Source organism: Gasterosteus aculeatus, chromosome 12 (genome assembly GCF_964276395.1).
Source record: "Gasterosteus aculeatus chromosome 12, fGasAcu3.hap1.1, whole genome shotgun sequence".
Taxonomy (NCBI): Eukaryota; Metazoa; Chordata; class Actinopteri; order Perciformes; family Gasterosteidae; genus Gasterosteus; species Gasterosteus aculeatus.
In genome coordinates, this window is record NC_135700.1 from 5,221,145 (window position 1) to 5,233,583 (window position 12,439).

Genomic DNA, 12,439 nt, shown 5'->3' on the forward strand with positions numbered 1-12,439 from the left:
GTGTCTGAACCAGAAGCACGTGTTCTGTCTTTCCCTTTCACCACGCCGTTGTTTCCATGACAACCGCACAGAGAGGTCTTCCCTAGCGGCACTCGCCATCCATGTCGGTGTAATGCTCATGCATTATTTTAGGAGAGTGGCAGGTGGATCCTTTGTTTTTTCTTTGTCCAACATTTGGGGCCAATTAGACGGACCGGTTCAAGGTTTGAATGGACGACTGGAAGGCGAGAAAGAGAGAGAGAGGGAGAGAGGGAGAGAAGGGGGTGAGGATGAGGCGAGCAGAGCGAAGGCTGGCAGAGGTGCAAAGCGGCAAAACAGATGGTGCCGCCTGATGTGAGCGACCGCAAAGGGCCGTTGGTGACGGCGTCTCGTCCAACATCCAGATTCAAACCATCTCAAAAGTCCTTCCTACCTGCCTGAGGTAAAGGTCACTGTGTTGTGACAAACTCACATCCCCTCCCTGAGATGCGGTTCGGAGAGTTGAACCGCTTCAAAGACGGAGGGCATTCGATTGGATCGATGGAAACAGGTTGCGCACGCTTTCCGCCCGCAGGGGACGGGACCGGCTGGGAAGACCGTGTGGTCACTGCAAATATGCACATAGGCTGCGCGGCAGGAGTCGGTTGGTCTGCCGGGGCGATGGGGGGGGGGGCTGGTTAGTTTACATAAACTACACGAGAAGAGCGACAATCAGGATCCAGGCAAACTCACCAGACCACCCAGAATGTTGCAGCACAGAAACAAAAACAAATGCTTTTTTTTGTTCTGCCGCTGGAATTCAGGCACAAACGGAGACATCTGAGCAGACGGGGGGGTCCGTCCTGAGGGCGAGATGTTCTGATACCGGAGGTTAATTATTACATTTATTTATGACGAACGGAAAAGATGTGGGACGTTGTGTCATTGTTTAGTCTTTTTTTCTATTACCATTGGTCACTACAGTTGAGGGAAAGTACCACCTACAATACTTGCATCAACCCAATGCCTGACTTTCAGTACCCATGTGGGAATGTAAGGCTTCAGCATCTAGTCAACATTTTTCCATCTCCTTGTCAAAATGACGAAATGTTTTCAACATCTGGAAGTAAATCAAGCAATAGCTCAAACTGGATGGGGCACTAAGGTTTACTCTTCCCCTGATGGATGCATCTGGCCCTGTGAAACGCTGGACTCCGTTTTACACATTCATTTTCACAAGCACCTTGCTTCCCTTGCTCCCTGCAATCCTTTGAGCAGGAGACTTGCGATCAGTCAGATCACAACAGTCTGAACCACTCTGGTCTCGTTAAACTACACACTCCACTTGTAGCTGCAGGCTCCGTTTGTGGAGTGGACCCTTTGTCGGCCTAAGTGACCTCGCGGTGTGGGATCATCCCTGATGACCTGCCGACGATGTAATCTGCCACTGAAATATGAGAAGCTGCTGCCACAACGTGTCCCAGGGTCTACACTGGAAGGGGTTTGGAGGTTCGAAACCCAGTTGGGCCCTTCTTATAGTGCCGTAACATTCCGCCCAAAGGAAAGCTTCAGTTCCTCTGACCTTTAAGGAAGCCAGAAGGCTGCTGAGCAAGTAAACCACGTATGCATTAAGTAGGAAAAATAAAATAACTGATGATAAAACATTTTTATCTTAAGAAACGGCCAATAAAGCGAGCAAGGAGACGCTTTACCATCTTCGTTGGAAGAAGTCGCCGAAATGGACATTTTTGGTAGATTTCAAGAAACCAAAGCCAAAGCGTTTTGGTGGCTCACGATGGTCTAACACGATGCTCCCCTCCGTGCCACACCAGAGACTCGTACTGGGGGCAACACGGCCCCCTGATCTCTGTGACATAATCCACATGAAGCGGATCCCTAGCGGATCCCCAGCCAAGGAGATCCACATCTCAGCGACTGTGAGCCCCAGTACCAAAGGCTTATTGGGTTTCCACGGGGACACGTTCACCTTCTGGGGGGGTTCTCCTGTTCCGCTATGGGTGGATGCATCCTTCACGGATGCCATTGCGGTTTGCTGAACTTCCACTAAATATATGTATTATGTTCCTCGTGTCTTGTGTAGATCACGGCAGCAGTGGCATTCATGCATACGCATGGAGGTGGGCTGACCTCACGCCCCCCAAAAAAGGGGGTTACCCCGCGTTAGGGAACCCCTTTTGCTCGAGGCTGCTTTCTGGAAGTCAGCCATTTTCAACCTGACTGCAGGTAGTTACACATTTACAACAACCACCAAAACGGGAAGTTAAGCAGTTGATAAAGTCGATAAGCAGCGGCAGGAGGAGCCGGCGTGAACTTCGCGGTGAAAAGTAGCTTTTCTTAGTAGCAACAACGTGTCTCGCGCAGCAGGAGACGTCATGGACAAAGTCCCGGACTCTCTCTTCCCAGCACTCGTTGCTCTGTTCGCTACTCACTAAAGACGCTGAATGCCGTTTCACACGGGACGGAACGAGATGATTTCCGTGTCATTTGACACCGCTGTGTCTTTATAACAGAGGACTCAAACTATCGGCGACTGTGGCAACAAAAGCGGAGGAGGACGTACCGTAGGAGGGGGGGGGGCTGTTATACACGCCTGGGTGCGTGTGCGGATCCCGGCGAAGCGGCAGGAGGTTCCTCTGGGTTTTTATTCCCGGCAGTCAGACCTTCGTCTGCTAGCTGCTGTCTTTCTGCCTGTTTTTCTCCTCCCCACTCCGGTCTGGATGGGAGAACGTCGTCCTCACGGAGGAGAGAAAAGGGGCGGGCCTCGGGCGGTCAAGACAAGCCAGCCGACCAATTGGCTGAGAATGTGACGACGGTACTCTGGTTTGAGCCAATCGGCTTCTGTTTCCAGCACGCAGGCGTGCGCTCATTGGTCCGTGAAGCGAAGACCTCCCAGTTGAAATCACTGTAGCACCGGGAAAAAAGGTTAAGGAGTGTGATATTCTATATTCAATTATTATCTAACGATTACCGTTAGATATCCCTGAAGTATACGCAGTAGTGTTGACAGAGCTGGTTTCAATCGTATGCCACTTAACTTAACTATGTGATTTAAAAGAAATGTAACTTTAATTATTTCGAATTACTTTTTATTGTGTGGTGTTCTTTATTTCCGTTGTGCAGATTGTGTTCCTGAGGTCATAATCACAACGAGAAAGCCTGATTAAATAAATATTTGAATCAGCCAAAGATCTGTTATCAGTTATACAACGTAACACTGTTCATACTTTCAACGCCCAATCAGAGATCTTTTGTCTTTTACAGAATAAACCAAATTAAATCTCTGTTTTGTGTTATGATTCTTATTATTATTAATATTTGAAATGATTTAGAAGCATGTTGCTGTTGTTGTTTTTAGATCAAATGCCTCCTTACAGTTTCCGAACATGACGATTTATCAGTTTTGCAAAACATTTGCTTACTCATGTTCTGTCAACTGTCCAGTCTATTGACCAGTGAGACCAGAGCGGTTTCCTTTGATGATTTCCTTTGGGGGGGGTTGTGCAGAATGCTAAAGTATTTGGGGGGGGGGCAGTTCTTGGTGCTTTGGGGCCTTTTTACACGTCTCTGCTCAGGCCCCATTGTTATGATCTGTAAATAATGAAAGATCTATTTGAAAAGATTTATGGAGTCATGAAAGGTCTAAATACCTCAGGTATGTGGGAATGTTACACTGGGCCAGTATGGAGTTGCTTTGGTCAGTGTGGATGTGTCCTGAACTAAAGACAACACACCAGCCAAGTCCCCTGAGACTCCATCCACTATGACAACGGGTTACATACACGTGTGAAAGAAAAAAGGCACCACGGGCGCCCCCTCGTGGCGAAGACAAGACTGTTCACTGTGTATTTTGTCGATGTACAGTATGATAACAGTTCTTGTTCATCCATCGTATGAGTACGGCCGATGGCTTTGCTCTTGCTGTAATCCCAGAATCAGGAAAAGGCGTGGTGTTCTGTGTGTATCCATTGGCAAGAATCGTAACGTAAACTGGAAGTGGTTACTTCTTAACTGTAATGGTTATCCGTTATCCAGCTGTGCCAAAAGCAGAAGGCCACTCTGCATTTGGCATTCCAAATGTAAACTCATAACAGGGAGAAATGTACTTCTGGTCCTCTATTTCCTAACACAAAGGGACATTTTTATTTTACTTTAAAAATTACTTTTAACTTTACTTTACATTACATGTAGGATCCATCATTTGGCGCACATTCCACGTGCTAATGTAGTGTTCCCTAGTGACCCATTGAACTCCATCCAACCATCCATCTTCAACCGCTTATCCGGGGTCGGGTCGCGGGGGCAACAGCTCCAGCAGGGGACCCCAAACTTCCCTTTCCCGGGCCACATCTACCAGCTCTGACTGGGGGATCCCAAGGCGTTCCCAGGCCAGTGCAGAGATATAATCTCTCCACCTAGTCCTGGGTCTTCCCCGGGGCCTCTTCCCAGCTGGCCGTGCCTGAAACACCTCCCTAGGGAGGCGCCCAGGGGGCGTCCTCACCAGATGCCCAAACCACCTCAACTGGCTCCTTTCGACGCAAAGGAGCAGCGGCTCTACTCCGAGCTCCTCGCGAATGGCTGAGCTTCTCACCCTATCCCTAAGGGAGACGCCAGCCACTCTCCTGAGGAAACCCATTTCGGCCGCTTGTACCCGTGACCTAGTTCTTTCGGTCATGACCCATCCTTCATGACCATAGGTGAGGGTAGGAACGAAGATTGACCGGTAGATCGAGAGCTTTGCCTTCCGGCTCAGACCATTGAACTCTCCAGGTGATTTTAATTTCATGTGGGGGATCCATAAATTATTAGTTTGCTGAACCTATTTGTTTTTTTCTCTCTTATATGAGTTATTAAAATGCTACCTACTTTCCATACATAATTTGAATGCTAACTTCTACTTGTTAGATATGTTACAACTTACTGAGGAGAAAAAATGATAAGCATTTAGGAGGCGAATTAAATGACATCAACATTAAAAGTTGCCGTTAAACCAATGCGATGATTTTAATTGGATAAAATGCTTAGATATTGTAAGTATGTATATTGTCGATGGGAGTCTCTAACGTGCCAGGAAAAGAAAAGCTCAAGAGATTTTCGCTTTTGGTTTTGACTTTCACAGCATCAAGTTTACGTCATTACCCGGAAGTGTGAGGTTGCGACTCTCAGATTAAAAGCATCATCAATTGTTATTAGCATGGGCAAAAGACATGAGATCATTCATTAATTTAATTATCAGCCTAATAAGGCATTTCTGCTTAACTAAATTACGGCACTTACAGCTACCACAGTAGCTAACATGACCACAGCCAATCAATATTTATGATGACTATTATTATTATTATTACTAGTCTAAATACAACTGGTGTGGTAAAAAAAACGTGCTGGACCGGAAGTGGTCCCTGTTATTGGACAGTGCTCCGTTAGCTTGATCACCGTGTCCTGCTTCCAGCCAGTGTAAAAACACAGGTAAGCGCTCAAGCGATTTCACCAACCTATTTGTTTTTGTGCTATTTTATCGTGATCCTTTTACACAACTTCAGCGCAGTACGTGACCCGTCAGTATCGGCCGGAACGTCTAGCTTTCGCAATGACACGTTTGCTATTTGGCGAAGTAAAGTTCACTTCTGGTGTTAGCCAGCGGGGCTAGCCGCCGATAGCCGTGAGCACAAGATTAGCATCAGCCCCGATAGCGAAAGCACACTCGTTATCTTACGTTAGCCATTTGCGTTACACTTCCCCGCCGTACTGCGGATAATGAACCAGCTGTGCTGTGCGCGCACGCTGCTAGTGTTAACTGCCGTTTGGTAACAGATACATAGTGAAATGTGTGTGTGCGTGTTGCTAAGTGACGTTAGCTCGCTAACAGGGACCAGGAACCGCACGCGCCACTCTGTCCGGTGTCGGCCGAACGTCACACCAAATGTCAGAGATTTATCATTACGTCGTTTATATAATAAACAACTTTCCTGAGACTACACGCATCAAGGGCGTTAGTACATGTAAGATTACTCGTGTATATATATATTCGGTGTACCTGTTATAATACAAGTGCGCACCCCTTTAGTATTTCAACTTGTTTTAAGTTGGTAAACGTTAGCAATTTAACACTTCAACCCCGTTTAACACTGCTGCGTTTAAAGATCTTAGTCCTCGCTACAGGCATGTGTTTTTAGGATATGGAGTTTTAAGGTAACCGTTTGTTCTCTTAAAAGAGATCCTCCTAAATCGTTACATGGTTACATGGATTTAACTTAGCTACGTTGCTAGCTTAGCTGACTAACGTACCGCAGCATGTCGCTGAGTTGGGCAGGAATCTGGAAGTTGGCTCTGCTTTTACACGCGCCGCTGACACACACACACACACACACACACACACACACACACACACAGGTCCACCACTACCACATCGCGTTAGTCTCTTTAACGTGCTCACTCGGATCACATGTATGTTGACTGGCAGTTAACGTGAACTAGTCCTTTCAACTACTAAGCACACTAAGTGAGAAGTTGTATTTTCTGTAATCACTATATCAATAATCTACATATGAATACTCTGAAGATGCGCTTTGCACCTAGCTAGATACAATACACTTTAATCTAGTTTGATTTGTTTTGTTTTGTGTGATTATACCGCAACAACCAAGCTTTGATTTCCACTTATAAGTTCAATGTAAAAAAATGAGCAACAGTGCATAGTCGCTTATTGCCTCTTGAAAGAATTGAACATGAATAAATAATACATGATGGACCGAATGCAGTGTTATTTTCCGTGTCGTGACGTCCTGTCTATTAGCAGTTTGGTGTATTAGTTTTTTGGTGTCCGATGAGTCGCATGGAGTCTACTTGCTCTTGACTATTCAATGTGAATGTGACGTCTGCTGCCCATCGCTGGTATCACAACGCATTCAGTCGTGTCGTAATCTGAATTGTTTGTTTCCCTCTGTGTCTCTAGCTTGCGATTAGGACCGATGGAGACGACGGGAGTTTGTGAGATTGATGTGGCGACCCGGAGAATAGTTGGAGGTAGTGACTCTCCACCCGACCTGGACAGCCCATGTCAGGTAAACAAACGCTCCTGATGTGTGTGTGTTTTTCTGAATAAGCTCATTGGTCAGGCTGTTTTTTTTTGTTTCAAGTACTATTACCAGTTTTAAATGGTTAATGAGTTGTGATCAATTAGCTGCAAAAGTAGCTTTTCATCCGGGGTACTAAAAGGAATCCCTTTTTTGTATTTGCCATAAGCCAAAATTCTCTCACAATTTTGCCTGCATACAATTGTCTAAAACAAGCCCCATTTTAGGGACAAATTCAGGAACCATCTGTGAATCCTAATGTCTTGTACGTGTGTGTGTGTTTTATCAGGAGGAGGTCGCAGACTTTGGTTTGGGGCTCTGCTGTGCCGAGGAGGAGAGGGGGGAGACTCCGGGCAGAGAGGACAGTCCCACCGACCTGGGTGAGGCGGAGCTCGACCTCAAGGCCGGAGACGACAAAGCGTTCGGTAGGAACGCTACAGTGAATCTTGCGAGCGCCTCGTCACATTTAGGTTGTTCTTTTCTTAAGTCATATCTCTGCAGGCTGCACGTCCGTTTTATGAAGTCAGGAACAAATACTACTTAAACGGAGATTGTCAATCTGCTATATTAGGTATTCCATATCTTAATAATCCTAAACTCAGCAACAGATGTACATGTAAATATTAAGTACCATGGTAATGCAGCATGAGCTTTGTTGAGTTCAATAGTAATATGAAGAGACGCGTAGGTGGTTGCTTTCTCAGATGGAACATTTTGACATTATTTCCGCATGAATAGAACACAATAACAAACATAATTGTATCTTTGGTTAGAAAATACCAGAACATATGTATTACGGTAAGTTCTAAAAACCTTTTCCTGGGAAAGTTCCTGATAAACGTATTATCATCTTACTGCTAATAAAGTAGTTGTCTGATATCATTACAATGACAGGAGGAACATTATCTTTGGTTAGAATAATGCTCCTAATGGCTCATTACTGGATTAGCATGTGTTTTCTGGTTTCTCTGCAGCCTTGTGAGTGAATGAAGGGTCTACCGGCACTGACCAGAGAAAACATCCCAATATGTTCTCCGTTTCCCCCTCATGTTGTTGTGGTTCCTGTTTCAGGGAGGGAGGTCGTTCTTTTGATGCATGCTCTGAACTCCCTGACCACTCCTGAGGAGAAACTGGCTGCCTTGTGCAAGAAATATGCAGACTTGGTAAGCTGAACATCTGCCCTGAGACATTTAGGAAGTCCACCCTGGCTGCTGTCTTTCCTCAGGAATGTCCCATCTGTATTGTAAATCACACGAGCAATTAATAGGCCGTGTTCGTCAAACAAGCAAGTGTGCTTTTCTTTTTCAAAGAAAGGTTGAACCCTAATGTGTATGTGTGTGTGTGTTCTCTCTCAGTTGGAGGAGAGCCGCTGCATGCAGAAGCGTCTTAAAGCCCTGCAGAAGAAACAGTCTCAGATAGTGAAGGAGAAGATCCACCTGCAGGGGGAGCACAGCAAGGCCATCCTGGCCCGCAGCAAGCTGGAGAGCCTCTGTAGGGAGCTGCAGAGACACAACAAGACTCTGAAGGTACTCCTCTGCCTCTCGACCTGCAGCGCCACGTGGCAGACAGGCGCTTCTAAGAAACGTGACCGACTCAAACGATGCAGTTTAAGTTTAGGAAGCTGAAGCTTGCATTACAGGACGACGCTAATGGTTGCGAAAATATGTCCTGTTTTTGGATGTTTATGAGAAAAATACTCCACTTGTGACTTAATTATTCCCTCAGTAAACATGAGTTTATGGTCTCAACCTTTAGTTTCACGTCTTCAACACAGCATGATGTTTATCTAGTAGATGATGGTCCATTTAGAGTAAAGTGGAACATAAAGCAGGGTATGCTTCAGGGCGGGGTTACCTCATGATTGACAGGTCACTACCGCCATCAGAGCCTTATGAGTCTACGCCCTCCTCCTCAGTCCAAATATGGTCGCTTCTGTCCACGGGTTCCAACAAGATGGCGATGGTCCAAACGCATGGCTGCCTGACAACAACAATGCTTCAAGGCGCAGCACTTCTCTGCTTACATGATGCCATTTCCCCCCGTCTGTCCCCCCCCCAGGAGGAAAACGGCCAGCGGTCCCGTGAGTACGAGGAGCAGCGAAAGGAGGCCATGCTGCACTTCCAGATGACCCTGAGCGACATCGAGGTGCAGATGGAGCAGCACAGCTCGCACAACGCCAAGCTGAGGCAGGAGAACATGGAGCTGGCCGAGAAGCTCAAGAAGCTCATCGAGCAGTACGAGCTGCGGGAGGAGGTACGGTGCACAAAGCAAACGCAGCAGCGTCTTCACGCCCCCCCCCCGTGGCCTCCACTGCAAACGCAGCAGGAATCCGGGTGGTTGAGACTGTTTTGTTTTCATGCGGAACTTGAATCACAACAAAGAAAAAGATTATTTTGGCCACTTTAATAAACTTGAAACATGTCTAGTTAGGTTTTAGAGAACGTCATCCACGTAGCGGCTTCATCCAGCCTAACGTGGCGTGAAATGTGTCCCCCCTTCCCTGTCTTGCAGCACATAGACAAGGTGTTCAAGCACAAGGAGCTCCAGCAGCAGCTGATGGACGCCAAGCTGCAGAGGATCACCGAGATGATGCGAGAGGTGGAGGAGAAGCAGCAGAGGGAGCGAGACTTTGTGAGTACATCCGAAATCAGCGCGTGGTGTTTGGCGGTGCTCCGGAGCGCCGGACTAACCAACGTCATGTGACGCTCCAGCTGCTGAAGGACGCCACGGAGTCCAGGCGCAAGTGTGAGGTGATGAAGGAGCAAGAGACGCAGCTCAAGCAGCAGGTGAGCACCGGCGGTACGGAGGAATCGCCGTGTCGGCCCCGCTGGCAGGTGTGGCGCTGACCTTTCCTCTCCTCGCCCCCCTCTTCCCCTCCACAGCTCTCCCTGTACATGGACAAGTTCGAGGAGTTTCAGAGCACCCTGGCCAAAAGCAACGAGGTCTTCACCACCTTCCGACAGGAGATGGAGAAGGTGACTGACGAGTGCTTCTGTCCCCCGCCTTCCCCCTTTTGCCGCTAACCGTCTGGCTTTGCCTCCCAGATGACCAAGAAGATCAAGAAGCTGGAGAAGGAAACGACGCAGTGGAGGACCAAATGGGAAAGTAACAACCAGGCGCTGCTGCAGATGGCCGAGGAGGTGACTGCCCCGACCCACGCACGTTATCGTATTTGTATCTTTTGCTTTATTCCAGCTTTTCTAGAACAGCAGTGAGACACATGGGAATGTCCAATAAAAAGGAGAATGGTCAATCATTTGGGAAAAGTACCCTAATCCCGCTTTCCTCCAGTCTTCCAGTTTCTACAAGGTTTATTAATCGAGCCCCGAGAATCTCAAATCTTCTGCTCAAGTTAAAACATTTCCCCTCTTTTGGTACAAGCCATCGACTTTGCTATCGTTGCCTCTGAAATTTGCTTTGCGATCCGTCTGAACAGAGTTAGTCGGTTCTTTCAGTTGACTTCAGGGAGAACTTAAGTCATTAGAGTACTTGATTGGATAGACACTTTCCAGAGGACTCTTACTGTTGTAGGTCAAAGTTGCCTTTTTGTCTATAAAATCGATGAAAACAAGCATCCAACTCAAGATCCCCTGAGTAGCTTTTACTTTAGGGCTTCAGTCTCCTGGGGAGCGCGCCTTGAAAGATGTCATTAAAAGCGCTGGCAAAATAATCTTAAGTTGAACTGAACCTCTGAGGCCCGTTGTGCTGTGTCGTAGAAAACTCTGCGCGACGGCCACTTCAAGGCTCTGCAGGGGAAGCTGGAGCTGCTGGAGCGGCTGTGCAGAGCCCTGCAGAAGGAGAGGAACGACCTCAACAACCAGCTCAGCCTCCTCCAGGAGCCGGGGGACGAAGGGGCCCCCGAGGAGGACGAGGAGGAGGCGACGGGCTCTGGACAGGAGGACGAGCCGGAGACTGAGGGCGTGCACCAGGCTCTGAGACCGCCGGAACTGGACCCCACACCGGCCGCTACCGAGGAAACCACTGATGCTGCTGCTATGACGACGACCACCGGCCAGCCTGCGGAACCCCCCCAGCTGGACTGAGCGAGGCCCACGCGGCCCGTGTGGGTGAGACGGCTCCACACACACACAACTCCAGAATCATCATCTTCGATGGGGATGGAGATCTTTCTTTTTTTATTAGACTTGCCTCTCCAGTTTTCCCGCATTACAACTGAGCCCGTAAAATGTTTGTGTGCGATAGTCAAAGAGAAATAAAATGATTGTATCAAAGATTGTGTTCTGAGATTCAGCCCCCCCTTCACTTTGGATGTAATGATCGGCCTCATGGCGACCACTCGGTATTTCCTGTTTTGTACCATAACCGTATTTCCGTTGAAGCTGCTCAAAGAGTTTGGCCTATTGTCTTACATTGGTAATTCCACTATTGGTTAATTATACCATAAGCCCCTTCATGTAGGATGGCAGAGATCATGGGACGCAGAGTAGAGCAGTCATATTTTGGATCATTTGTTGTCTGTATCGGCCACAGGGTATTAAATATTTTTGATCACATCACAACTCTGATACGTTTACGGTGGTTTGGTTTTCCTTCTCATCAGTCCAACCAACGTGCACGGCGCTTAGGCTGTTCACTTCATCTGAAAATGATGTAACAACGTTGAAGTGCGTTAGCCCGACAGGCCTTTATGCTCCATGATCACCACACCTAACCAGTAATAGTGTGGAGGCCTTTGGGAGATCTTACCAGAGGGAAGGTTCTCTTGTCAAGGCACTGCAGGCTCCACCTACAAGGACCATCGCGTTAACCCAAAAATCCCATTCTTTACCTGTAGGGCTTTATGTGCCCACGAGGTCTTGGAAATTGAAGACTCAGTTACTCCAAATAAGTTTTTTGTTCTTCTGTCTACTCAACCACATGTGACAAAGCACAGCTGGTTACCTCGCTGAGCATTTTAACAGACGCCATTAGCTCCTCCCCTTTTGTAGTGGAAGCTTGTGCGTGTGCTGCCAGACGTTCTCCTGCAGAGTACTTCCTTCTATGCGCCTTCTGCATTTGGAATTTGTACGAGGAGATCAGCACCTCTTGGTGACTAAAAGAAGTTGATGTGAGCGCAGACACAGGCGTAGTATTCTAAGTGAAGACCTTTCAGCTTCCACTTTCTTTTGGCGTTGCCCCAGATTGACTCTCAGGTAATGTCAGAATCTACCTCTGCAGGGGAGACCAACTGTGAAACAAGAGGAAAGAGTCACCACAGCTTCAGAGAGCTCTTTTTACTAAAAAATAAAATACAAGCCCACACCCCCTGATTGTAAAATGTTCTTAAGGTCCTGTCTTGCTTTTGAATAAACATTTTGTAGAATTTGCTATGACTGGAATTCTTTCTATCTTGTGTCCTTCCTGTGAGTAAAGTGTGGATCCGCATCCAA

At 47.3% G+C, this 12,439-nt stretch overlaps 2 protein-coding genes across 5 annotated transcripts in view; one reads left to right on the forward strand and one right to left on the reverse strand.

Annotated features, from left to right (window-relative positions):
• Positions 1-2,745, reverse strand: part of ccdc102a (coiled-coil domain containing 102A) — a 45,836-nt gene extending 43,091 nt beyond the window's left edge. Inside the window, exon 1 of the mRNA XM_040198715.2 lies at positions 2,540-2,745. The gene's annotated coding sequence lies outside the window, so the exon portion shown is untranslated. The remainder of the gene's footprint in view (positions 1-2,539) is intronic.
• Positions 2,746-5,140: 2,395 nt separating this feature from the next.
• txlng (taxilin gamma) lies at positions 5,141-12,377 on the forward strand. Of its 4 annotated transcripts, none has more exons than XM_078085303.1 (11): positions 5,141-5,442; positions 6,929-7,037; positions 7,339-7,474; positions 8,121-8,212; positions 8,405-8,575; positions 9,108-9,302; positions 9,561-9,680; positions 9,761-9,835; positions 9,932-10,024; positions 10,094-10,189; positions 10,766-12,377. In XM_078085303.1, the coding sequence occupies exons 2-11, from the start codon at positions 6,945-6,947 to the stop codon at positions 11,090-11,092; spliced, it is 1,398 nt and encodes a 465-aa protein (XP_077941429.1). In that variant the 5' UTR covers positions 5,141-5,442; positions 6,929-6,944; the 3' UTR covers positions 11,093-12,377. The 4 variants fall into 4 exon arrangements, with proteins under 4 accessions (XP_077941429.1, XP_077941431.1, XP_077941430.1 ...); XM_078085305.1 differs by having other exon boundaries at positions 7,339-7,429; XM_078085304.1 differs by having other exon boundaries at positions 5,439-5,975.
• The last annotated feature ends 62 nt before the right edge of the window (positions 12,378-12,439 follow it).